Consider the following 12,421-nt stretch of genomic DNA (forward strand, 5'->3'; position numbering starts at 1 on the left):
GTACATGCGGCTATGTCGAAACATCTCAGACTAAACTTTGTCACAACGATAAAATAGGTCAGTAAAAAAATATATAGGTCCCATGAAATAATATGTATAAACATGCCTCCTCACATAAATGTGCTAATAAATGCAAATGATGCACAGAATGATAGTTAAAATAAAAGGATTTGTGAGCAGTAGATCCCCAATACTTGGAATGTGAAGTAATATAGCTTTACAAGGCTTTATTTAAAAATGAACGTATCAACAATAATTTAAAAAGAGTATAACAATTTTAATAGTTAAAAACACAACTAAAAAATAAAAACAATCACATATTCATGTAGTACCAACTAGTCAACCAAGTCTCGAATTAATGAATAGTCCTCAATACTTTGGTTATTCCTATGATTAAATCGTTGTCATCCAAATCCTAGGAAATGAAAACATAAATCAAGATTAGATAGTATAATAGGATGCTAAAAGCAAGGTCTATTTAATTATAAAATCAGTTCGCCCTAGTTTACAGGCTTCATCGTTACACTCCAGTTCTAACCAATTGATACATAGGAAATCATCATTTAATAACTCATAATTAAAAAAAGCTACATAATACATACCTTCAAGATTCTTCGTGGTAGGATTAACCACTGGACAACGGGGATACCATTCGGAAGAAACCTAAATAATTAAAAAGAAGAAGAGTGAATTAAGGAAATGAATGACCAGTTAAATTCCTTAATTCCAGGAGTTTCAATAGCGCTGTATCTAACTTCAGGTGCACCCCCGCTCATAAAGAACGAACATGTGTTTTAAGAGAGATTAATTATTTTATTCTTCCCTCAACTCATAGATTAGCTCAGTGTTCGGATATAAATTAAATCCAGAACCTGAGGTGAGGAGCTGGGATTTTAATAGATAAAGAATGCGAAATTGTTGAACTTACATCGTGAATAGCTCATCAGGGAAAGATCCGATTTATTAACTTGTGTTGAGTATCCTGTTAGGAAAAAAGAAACGAGAAATTAGTAATCGAAATAGAATCATGAAAATATTAATAGTTAATTTCAAAATAATCAGTTCGCCCTAGTTAACAGGCTTCATCGTAACACTCCAGTTCTAACCAATTGATACATAGGAAATCATCATTTAATAACAGATGCCAAAAATAGCTACATGATACATACCTCAAGAATACGTGATTCTTCGTGGTAATATAGAATTTGACACTCTGCAAATCCAATGGAGGAAATCAACCGGAATAAACCTATATAGTACCAAAAAAATAAGTATGTATTCAAGACATAAAAAAAAATTACATTCCTCAATGAGAGAATTTTCAAGGGCGCTATATCTAACTTCAGGTGCACCCCCGCTCATAAAGAACGAACATGTGTTTTAAGAGAGATTTATCTAATTATTCTTCCCTAAACTCATGGAACAAGCTCATGGTTCAGATATATATTCAATCTAGAACCTGAGGTGAGGAGCTGGGATTTCATAAGATAGAGAACGCAAAAATAATTGAACTTACATTGTAAATGGTTGATCGGAGGAAGGTCCAATCAGTAATCTTTTTTTGAGTTTCCTAAAAAGGGAAAAACGAGAAATTAGTCGCACGAAATAGAATCACGGAAATGTTAAATGTTCTACAAAAAATTATCAGTTCGCCCTAGTTTACAGGCTTCATCGTAACACTCCAGTTCTAACCAATTGATACATAGGAAATCATCATTCAATTACATTTATTCAAAATAGGTATATAATACATACCTCAAGAACATGCAATTCTATGGTTAATACAGGATAAAACACTCTTGTAATTACAACAGGGAAACCTTGACATAATCTATATCAGAAAAAAAAAAAGAATTAATGAAGGAAATGAAAGAACAACTAAATTCTTCAGTTCGAAAATTGTTAAAGACGCTGTATCTAACTTCAGGTGCACCCCCGCTCATAAAGAACGAACATGTGTTTTAAGAGAGATTAATTATTTTATTCTTCCCTCGACTCATAGAAGAAGCTCAGTGTTCGGATATAAATTAAATCCAGAACCTGAGGTGAGGAGCTGGGATTTCAATAGATAAAAAATGCAAAAATTGTTGAACTTACGTCATAAATGGATGATCCAATTCGTAATCTTGTGCTGAGTACCCTATAATGAAAGAAACAAGAAATTAGTTAATCGAACTAGAAACAATGAAATAATAAGTTTATGACAAATAATCAGTTCGCCCTAGTTTACAGGCTTCATCGTAACACTCCAGTTCTAACCAATTGATACATAGGAAATCATCATTCAATAACTCATGATTAAAAAAGCTATATAATACATACCTCAAGATTTTTCGTGGTAGGATTAACCACTCTGTAACGACCATGGGGAAACCATTCGGAAGAAACCTAAATAAGTCAAAAAAAAGAAGAGACAATTAAGGAAATGAATGACCAGTTAAATTCTTTAATTCCAGGAGTTTCAATAGCGCTGTACCCAACTTCAGGTGCACCCCCGCTCATAAAGAACGAACATGTGTTTTAAGAGAGATTAATTATTTTATTCTTCCCTCAACTCATAGAAAAGCTCAGGGTTCGGATATAAATTAAATCCAGAACCTGAGGTGAGGAGCTGGGATTTTAATAGATAAAGAATGCAAAAATTGTTGAACTTACATCGTAAATGGATCGTCAGGGAAAGATCCGATTTATTAACTTATGTCGAGTATCCTGTTAGGAAAAAAGAAACGAGAAATTAGTAATTGAAATAGAATCATGAAAATATTAATAGTTAATTTCAAAATAATCAGTTCGCCCTAGTTTACAGGCTTCATCGTAACACTCCAGTTCTAACCAATTGATACATAGGAAATCATCATTTAAATAACAAATATTCAGCTATTGATACTAGAATACATACCTTTATTCTGTAAGATTCTTTTGGAAAACATGGATTAGCCACTACGTAACTCGGACAGATGGAAATAGTGGGGAAATATCTAAGTCAGAAAAACATATAATTAGTATTAAATATATATTAAAGGTCATTTCTTGCATAAGATAATATTATAAGTTTTGTTTTTAAGATCAGGTACACATCTGTACATATAATAACTACGAGGGGATATTCTTTCCCTCAAATTATAATACTCTCCTCTCGTCAAAGAAGAATATAATTATACCTCGTATGAATTGAGAATTTTATTGAGTATTGTTGAGAAAGGAGAAGCGTAGCTCTGATCGGAGAAAATATGATTTGAGAGTTCAAATGAAACATTTGAAAAGATTTCGACTACACGGCGTACCTTACGAATTTGACCCTGAGGTCTTCCTAGTCCCGTAGCCCGGTCAGGTCCTTTCAACCACAAGGTGATTGTCAACTTCAAAGAGACGAATCATGAGACAAAGAGGCGAGTTCCTCAACTTTCATGGAGTTATCCCAGGATACAGCTTAGACCTCGGATCGTAACACATATCATACTTTGAGGAGTAAGAAGGTGCCTGTTCGAATTACAGTCCTTGAAAGGAATGTTAAGGTTGGGACATTCGTTTTGGAATTGTGCGAGACATCTCCTCCTTCAATCCAAGCGATTCCTCAGGATAGCTTCGAGTACAAATACAAATGGTCGTGTCTACTCTTATCGAGTTGGAATGAGTGAGATCCCAGGAGTAGAGACCGATACGAAGATCCCATTGCAAATGAACATTTATGAATACGAAAGACGACAGGAAATGAGCATGTTGATGTAAGGTTGGGAGATAAAAATGTAGCATTTTATTTATTTATTATTAAGCATGTGCAGGACCTCAGGAGCAGCGCTTACCGGGAAATTTGAATACCATTAAGTAAGCACGTGGTTCTTATTATTATCAACGACATTTAATAAATGAATTTATATAGCCTATAAATGTACATAAAATTTACCTACTAATAAAAACTTTGTAGTCACATAAAAGGTATATTACATCGGTCAATAAGTCCCCAGCCCCACCAACAAAATATCTTTCGGAGTATAAACCATAGAAAAGGTACAAATATTCATAAAGTTACTGACAAAATTTCATTACAGTGGTTTAAGTGATGCTACTTTTATGATTCTTAAAAACGATGTATTGAAGGCAATTTCATGTATTGATTTATCATTGCTTTTTGATGGGAAAAAAACACCGTTCAAGCCCAAGCATGGTTTGAAAAATGTTATTCGGACTCAGCCCCATCGAAAACAAACATCAAACGATGGGTTGCCGATTTCCAACATGGTTATGGCCTCTGTATTTTGGGATTCGGATGGAATTTTGTTCATTGACTACTTGGAACATAGAAATCAATCAACAGAGACTATTATGTTGGATCGTTTGAAGAAGGAAAAGGTTTTCTTTCACCAAGGCAATGCACCGTATCACAAGTCAATAAAAACAGTCGCAAAATCGGTCGAATTGGGTTTCGAATTGCTACTGCACTCACCGTATTCTTCAGATTTGGCTTTCAGCGACTACTGCCTCTTTGCAGAACTAAAAAAAATACTATGTGAAAAGAGATTTGGCTCAGATGAGGAAGTGATTGTTTAAACTGAAGCATATTTTGAAGGTCTAGATAAATCGTTCTACACCCGTAGTATCGAAAAGGTAGAAAAACCTTGGAATGATTGTATCGTTCTAAAAGGAGATTATATTGTTGAGTAAAAATCAATTTTGTGCTAGAAGATGTTGTTTTCCTATCTAGGTCCGGGACTTATTGCCCGATGTTACTATTATATTATAATTTATATGCTATTATATCAATATAAAATATATTTTTATATACCTAAAGATATTTTGTTTTGCTTGAAGAATTATAGTACTGTAGAAAACATGATATTGGATTTATCAAATATATTGATTTTCCACACATAAATAAGCAAACTTATAAAAAACAAAATTAGCTTCATCTTAAAAACTATACGTGCGAGAAGAAATACAGGGTTGATCTTGTTTAGTGCTACACATTTATTTATTTTCCATTTTTCAAGAGTAAAATTTAAATGAGAGGTATTGTAAGGACATTTATTTAACACAATCATCTGAAAATAATGCCCGGCACAACTTTTATTCAATATGTGAACCCTCAGCTCTAATAATTAGCTCAATACGGGGCCTAAATCCCTTGCAGACCTTGACTATGTAGTCAGACTCGAGCTTGACCCACTCCTTGTTGATGAAAGCCTCTAGTGACGGAACACTCTTGTGAGGAGTATCACAAACTCACTCCTCCAGACGTGCCTAGATAGAGTAGTCCAAGAGGTTTGCGTTTAGAGAGGAGGCAGCCACATTTTGTTGTCCCAAAAGCCTGGAAAGTTGTCTCTCTGGAAGGATTGGTCTTAGCAGCACGATGAAAAATAGCTCCGTCTTAAGTGAAAACAAAATTGTCCCCGAACTTTTATCTGACCCAAGGTAGTAATTTCTTATCCAGAAGTTCTTTAGCATCTACACAGCCGCTCCTTTCTCTCCACAAAAATGGGAGGGTAGGCTTCGCCTATGTTGATCACTGGATTTTTTGAGACATGTCTCACTGAAGGTTAAACATTGTCTGGATGTTCATTTGTGATGTAGTGGTTGTTCTGCTTATTCACAGGGTGAAAAATTTTCATCACAAAAGAGAAAAACTTTGTCCAAATTTTTGTTGGCAGAGATTAGATGCCTTGTCCTCCTCCGTGATTTTGAACCAATGTCATTCCGGTTTGAAAATAATAAAATGTGCACCACTAGATAAGATCAACCCTATATAAATATATATTTTTCCAATCCCCCCAGATGACAGGCTAGATTTTATCGTAGATGACATGGAAAGTCCTAAAGGTGCAACTTGCATTTCCGGACCATCTGCAGATACATATTAAACTAACAAAAGTACAATATTGGAGACAAAACTCCTCAGCCAAGAACAATTGAATGACCTTGTTAGAGACTTGTGCCTGTCTAAATAAAAATCAGAACTTCTTGCTTCAAAACTTAAGGTGAACAATTTACTTCAACGCAATTTTCACGTTGGCCATTAGAGAAAGCGGAATTTTGATTGAACTAATAATGAATGATTAGGAAATAATTTACAGAAATCAAATCAAATAGAGAGGTTGTGTTACTAACTTTTACGTTATTGTTCCGCAACTTTTATTATAACTTTATTTTATTAATATACTCTTGTAATTTCCAATTCTACCTTATTCATAAATAAATATTTTCTTGAAGTTAATTAATCTAATGGATATTATAATGAATGAGGTATTAGTGCAGTATTTTGTTGACGGGTATGTATTTTTGAAAACTATAATTATTTATATCTAGGTATTTTCTCTTTAACAAAAATAAATATACTATTTTCTTTTTTTGAACAAAACTATGCTATCTGATATGGAATAATTCTTTTGGGGAACAGAACATTCTTTGTCTCGAGTTGAAAATGTCTTTATAACCCAAAAACATACATATTAGTATTTATTTATTGGGCGGTCATATTAAGCGAACATATCTCATCTTGCTCCCCTTCTTCTTTGTCCTCGTCTACTCCATATATATTATAATAACAGCATGGGCAGTGAGGTTTTATTGCCTCAGACTCCTCAATGGTCTCCGGAAGATGTCTTCCAAGAGTTTCTGGTAGGGTACAAGTCAAAATTCCTGCAATCAATGCTCCAAATCCAAAAACAAGTGGAGAATATATTCCAATGAGAAGAATATATGGAGCCAAAATACCCCCTAATCTGCTTACAGTTAAACTAAAGCTGAATCCAATGCCTCGGACAACAGTAGGATACTGCTCAGTTGAATAGAGATTCAGAATGGTGTATGAACAATTTGCTGCAAATCGTCCCATCATTGAAACGGACACTCGAATCCATTTCGAGCCTTCAAAATGTAGAAATGGATGAAGGACTAGACAAATCCCTGTAAGGAAGAGCATTCCAATGAGAGATTTTCGTCTTCCAAAGAAGGGGTGCTCAAGGGAATAAATCACATAGATGTATCCTGGGATTTGTAATGCCACTGTTATAAAAAATCCTATATAGGGATCAGTTGATAATTCTTTCTGATCTAGAAGGAGTACATAGTAGAGAGAGGAAGTCACTATCCATAGCCAATTCAAGATGAGTGTCTTGATACAAAGACTAGGATAACGAAAGAGATCAAAATATGTGTATTGCATTACAGGAGTGTCCTTTTTTTCATTTTGAGCAATGTTCTTCAGAATATTTGTGACGTTAGGCTTGGAGTTTTCGTATCCATTGGATTTCATCATTTTACAAATAATATCATTGGCCTCGTCATAGCGTTTATTTGACATCAACCATCTAGGGGATTTGGGAGTTATCCAGTAATAAGACACAAATAGTATGAGTGGAAGGGAGTAAATGGCCTGAAGAAGTCTCCAATTATAGTCCAATAAATAGGCTAGACAGACTGTACACATAAGGCCAATAGACTCAAAGAACCAACAAAGTATACCCGCCAGAGTTCTCTTGGTAGGCCCCACCAGCTCCATTCCCATCACAAAACATGTCGCCTCAACACCAGGTATTGCAAAACCAATAATCACTCTCGCAATTAAAAAAGTTTGAAATCCTGGTGCAACTGAGGCAAAGCACCCAGAAATAAAAAGAATGTTCGTGGCCACTAGGAATGTAAGCTTTCTACCAATTTTATCTAAGAGACTTCCAAAAAATAATCCACCAAATAGATAACCAATCATGGGGGCTGCACTGATCCTTGCACGTCTCTCAGAGTCTTTACAAACCAAGTTCCAATTCTTGACAACTGAGTCTCTCACAACACTCGTATCATAGACATATTCCTCACAACTCTCATTATTGAATTTGTAAACACATTGAAATAACTCTTCCTCAGGGAGATTTTGGGAATGAAACATAGCTGTCCCTTGAGTTTCATTGGGTAAGAGGCATCTATGAGGAAGTTCGGCTCCTACAAACACCCATCCCATAAGTTGCATGGACGTCATCACATAGGGAAAGGAAAATAGGAGATAAATGAGTTTCTGATAGGGCCCAAATTGACCATAGCGAATGAGTAGATCATCAAAGTTTTTGATCCGGGGTGTAGATGAATCTTCTTCTTCCGGCGCAAGGAAGGGTGATGAAGAGGACATCTTATAAGGGGTCTTCGATCTGTTAATACCCCTTAAAATAGCAAATAAAAAGAGGTTTTGTCATATAGTTTGAATAATCCAAAATAATAAACGTACTTGATTCTCCAAGGCTTACAAATTGACTAACGATTCTCCACCGTCCTCAAAAAAGCTTAGCACGCATGAAAGGCTACACTTTGACTGCATTATTCTTATTAGGACTTATATTTGAGACATGTTTGAACTAAAGCAAGAACAAAAAAAGCGACTTGAAGTTAAAAGTAAAGCATAAATCGTTGTGACTAATGTAGAAATCAAATATGATTATAATATACATACAAAAAATTCCAAGTACAGAGTGATTTAGTAATAATGTGTAATTACTAATTCCTTACTTCTTTTTATTTTCTAATGGGAAAGAAAGCCTCAAATTAAAATACTTAATGAAAAAATAAGTAAAAAAAAATATAATTGTCATATTCATAGACAGGAGGGGGAAATTAGTTTCTTGTGTACTGTATATATTAAAAACACGAACTACAGTCTACAGGTTTAAAATAAGTCTTTACATCTCCCTGGATATTTTTTGAGCAGGGAAAAAACATAATTTATAGGGAAGACTGGGAGGAAAGTTTTAAATCTTTTTGCTTTCACCTCAATTACTCGGAGCTGGTTTAACATTTAGACATTCCAAAATGTAGCACAACATATCTCTGATATAGTCTATGAATACATCCAGAAATTAGAATGGACAATCGATAGAGGGCAAAACCTCCACTTAAAATCAATTTGAGTGGTCCAATAAAATTTGAACACTTTGAATTTTAAACTTTAACAAGATATAATTTATTGATTAACAGTTGAATTTCAACAAAGTTAAAAGTATAAATAGATGTGTGCCTGAGCTCTTTTACTCATTAATCTAGCCGCTCTTAGCGGCAATGATGGCATACAGGTGGCAGCGAGGGGCCTGGCATCCGATGCAGATATAGTCCTCTGTCATGGCGTCCCAGTGCTAGGTGAAAGTGGATTTGATGGCCTCGGTATTTGGATGATAGACATTGTAGGCTTTCCCCTTGACATGTACCCAAAAGCTGTAGTCGAGGGAGTTGGCATACGTGCTGTAGGGTGCAAAAAATGTCAAAAAAGACTTCAAAATAGGTTTCTTTCATTGCTCGTGTCAAAAGTGGCCTCTCCGCTCTCACAAGGCTCTTTCCACCTACTTTTTTGATAGATCTCTGGACAGTCTGGTTTGATATCCCGAGATCTCTTATATGGGCCTTATTGCACTTGATGAGATTGCCTGGAATTTTTTTCTTCAACTCCTCCGGGTCCAGTTTGGCCATTTTGACAGAGCCTTTCTTCCTTTCCAGCGTTTCAGACTTGCTGATGGCGTAGACAGGTGTCCTGCATCCCAGCCTAGCGTCAAGGAGTGTGCGCATATCATTTTGTCAATGACGTTCAACTGTTCATTTTCTCGACTAAATCGTAGCTGTTCTGTTCAATCACTCAAACTTCATACATTATTGAATTAGTAAGTGCTCATATCTGAATATACCATTCGGTATGTATCATAATTTGTTCCAAAGTTGTGGTGGATTATGCATTTTGTACGTTTTGTCCTACCTTGACTTCTAATAATTTTAAGGCTCCTTACCGTGCCCATGTATAATCTTTGTACCTATTTTGATCAAAATCCACTTTTGCCTTTGTCCGGGTGATTAACAAACTAAAAGGGACACACAAATAACCTCCGTTCCCCTTTGTTGGTGGAGGTTATTATAATATTGTTATTCGTTTTTACACAAATGGCATCTGAATGATACACGTCAAATATTGCAACGGTCCCTGTAGTCAACAACTATTGTAATACGATACAAAAAACAATGGAGTTAGGGTTAAAAGATTTTTGGGAGTAAAAAAAAAGAAGACATGTCAAGATGTCCAATTATTAACTTTTAATATATATATGTTATACTTGATTAAGATATCATTTATAGTATGAATCACTTCTGTATCGGTATAATAGATGGGTCAAATTCCCTTTTATAAGTAGTGATGAAAATCCTGCGTAGTTTGGGCATGTTTTAAAAAAAGAAACGGATAATAATCTACGTGCTAACACTGACAATTTGAGGAATATATATTTTGGAGGAGCGCAGGCAGCTTAGTTCTCATGAGTTTTCATCAGATCAGCTACAATCAGCTGTGTCAGGGGATGAGGAGGGAAAAGAAATAAACAAAGACATTGAGAAAAATTACTCTGGCCTCGATCCTCAATTATACTCGGAGTCCAACGAGGACTTACACATATAACTCGAGTTTACTCTCCGTGAAAAATTGTAGGTAGATGGACTCAGAAGTTAAATAATAATGGCAACAGCTGAGGAATAGAAAGCCCCCCTTTTCAGATTAACAATTCCAAAGAAACGGACCACCTAAAAAATCCTCACGATTTACAAATATATTGCCCCAGAAACCTGTAAGCGGAGGCTCAAGTGCGCCCGTTATAAATGGGGTTGAAGAACTGATAAATGACTACAATGACATAAATTAAATTCAAAAGGCCATTTTCGACCATTTGTTATATTTTTATAGAAAAACAAACAAACATTCATTAGATTGAAATAGTTAAACATATACTTATAAAAAAAAGAAATCAGGCATGTGAAATTCTTAAATCACGGTTTTTATGAAACTATTGAACTCCAGTATCAAACCACTCATTCATTAGATTCAAACCTAATCGTAAAAAAATGCCTTTGATAAGCTCAATATTGGAATTAAATAATTCCCTAAAAACTATGATTTATGCATTTCAAAGGCCGGATCTTTTTAATACTTTGACTATTTAAATCTAATGATACTTTTTTTTCGTCATAAATGTATGACAAATTACCTTTTGAACTTATAATATGCCATTGTAGTAACTTCCCAGGTCTTATACCCCGTTTGTAGCTAGCGTGCTTGAGCCTTGGCGTACATGTTTATAGTATTATATGATTTACATAACTATTTATAACCTTGTTCAGGGGCCTGCTTATTTTGAACATAGACAATAGTTGACTCACATTACTGTTATTATTTTTCAAAGTTACTCAAGTATAGTATAGCTCTACAAACGCAGTGCAAACATATTGTCTCATAACCGACATTACACTGTTGTTTAATTGCATACATGTAGCAAGCTATATGCCAACCGACAATGTGGTGGAACATACTTAATCTGACGCCTAAATATATAAAATAATAACGCAGAATGATCAATATGTTTCAGCAAGACCCTTACAATATCTCAAATGTATCCTCAATGAGTGGACTCTGAATTTGAATCAAATGATATCAACTGATAGCAAAATAATTAATACTTTAATTCATTGAAATTACTGCAGCAAAATCAATAATGAAAAACGGATGACAAAATGGAAAAAATATTGATCCTTCAAAAAATGTATTTTAGACCCCCCCTCCAAATGAGTTTTTATCCAGTGTCTGACAGAAAAGTTTTTAAAATTATTGATTTGTTGATTACATAATCTCCTCCAGCAATGTTGAGCAGAGGTTATGATTGTCTTCTTTTAGTCAAGGGGATTACACTAAAAGTTACTGATCAATTTGGACCAAATTTGGTACGAAGACTATGTATTGTCACAGTAAGAGGTCATTCAATTTTGAGAGGTCAAGGTCAATGTAATACAAAACCTACAAAATGCATTGAGAACCATAACTCAAATTGATTTTAGATGGAGGTTGCGGGATTTAGAGTATGCACATTCTAATTTTATGATTATGATGCAAGTTTTTGATAACTAAGAAAACATCCTGGGTCTCCCCTACTAGATATTACATAATGTCTAGTTACTACTACAGTTCCTAACAACCACCACAACAGTGTATTCAGTATTAATATTATACGAAATCCACAGAGAGAAGGAGAGAAAGCATAGAGGGAGCGCCTGCCTGCGGTTAACAAAACTGGAGAAACTCATACACACATAAAACTTTATATTCTCTAAGGCTTTTTTGAACCTTTTCAGTTAAATAATTACTAAGCAAAGTTATTTAAATTTGTTGTTTTGAATCTTTGGACGTAAATATTCCAATTTTCGAGTCCAGATCCAAGATACAAAAAAAATGAAGACGGATACTTGCCTCGCATTTTATGAGCGTTCTACTCAAAGTTTGGACCTTAATAAAATAAGATCCTTTTTAAGGATATATTTGTACTGAGTACTGATTCCAAAACAGTACATAACCCAATGCTACTCCTATACGACTAGTAATTGGAGGATTAAAAAAATCCCGATGCTGATTCTGATGAATTCA

At 34.8% G+C, this 12,421-nt stretch overlaps 1 protein-coding gene and 1 long non-coding RNA gene across 4 annotated transcripts; both read right to left on the reverse strand.

Moving 5' to 3' along the window:
* Positions 1-212: 212 nt before the first annotated feature.
* Positions 213-4,031, reverse strand: LOC121122895 (uncharacterized). 2 transcript variants are annotated; one of them, XR_005865865.2, is made up of 11 exons: positions 3,285-4,031; positions 2,900-2,978; positions 2,656-2,709; positions 2,323-2,388; positions 2,098-2,140; positions 1,756-1,831; positions 1,517-1,570; positions 1,170-1,249; positions 929-982; positions 603-663; positions 213-415 (listed from the first exon to the last, which is right to left on the reverse strand). It is a non-coding gene; the product is annotated as an uncharacterized lncRNA (long non-coding RNA). The 2 variants fall into 2 exon arrangements; XR_011781593.1 differs by lacking the exons at positions 2,098-2,140; positions 2,323-2,388 and having other exon boundaries at positions 3,285-3,748.
* Positions 4,032-6,081: 2,050 nt separating this feature from the next.
* LOC121123207 (organic cation transporter protein) lies at positions 6,082-8,636 on the reverse strand. Of its 2 annotated transcripts, none has more exons than XM_071890685.1 (3): positions 8,491-8,636; positions 8,213-8,339; positions 6,082-8,147 (listed from the first exon to the last, which is right to left on the reverse strand). In XM_071890685.1, exon 3 carries the CDS (start codon positions 8,114-8,116, stop codon positions 6,455-6,457), a length of 1,662 nt encoding a protein of 553 aa, XP_071746786.1. In that variant the 5' UTR covers positions 8,117-8,147; positions 8,213-8,339; positions 8,491-8,636; the 3' UTR covers positions 6,082-6,454. The 2 variants fall into 2 exon arrangements, with proteins under 2 accessions (XP_071746786.1, XP_040574273.1); XM_040718339.2 differs by having other exon boundaries at positions 8,435-8,635.
* Positions 8,637-12,421: the final 3,785 nt, after the last annotated feature.

The sequence above is a fragment of the Lepeophtheirus salmonis genome, chromosome 8 (assembly GCF_016086655.4).
Source record: "Lepeophtheirus salmonis chromosome 8, UVic_Lsal_1.4, whole genome shotgun sequence".
In the NCBI taxonomy this organism is placed as follows: Eukaryota; Metazoa; Arthropoda; class Copepoda; order Siphonostomatoida; family Caligidae; genus Lepeophtheirus; species Lepeophtheirus salmonis.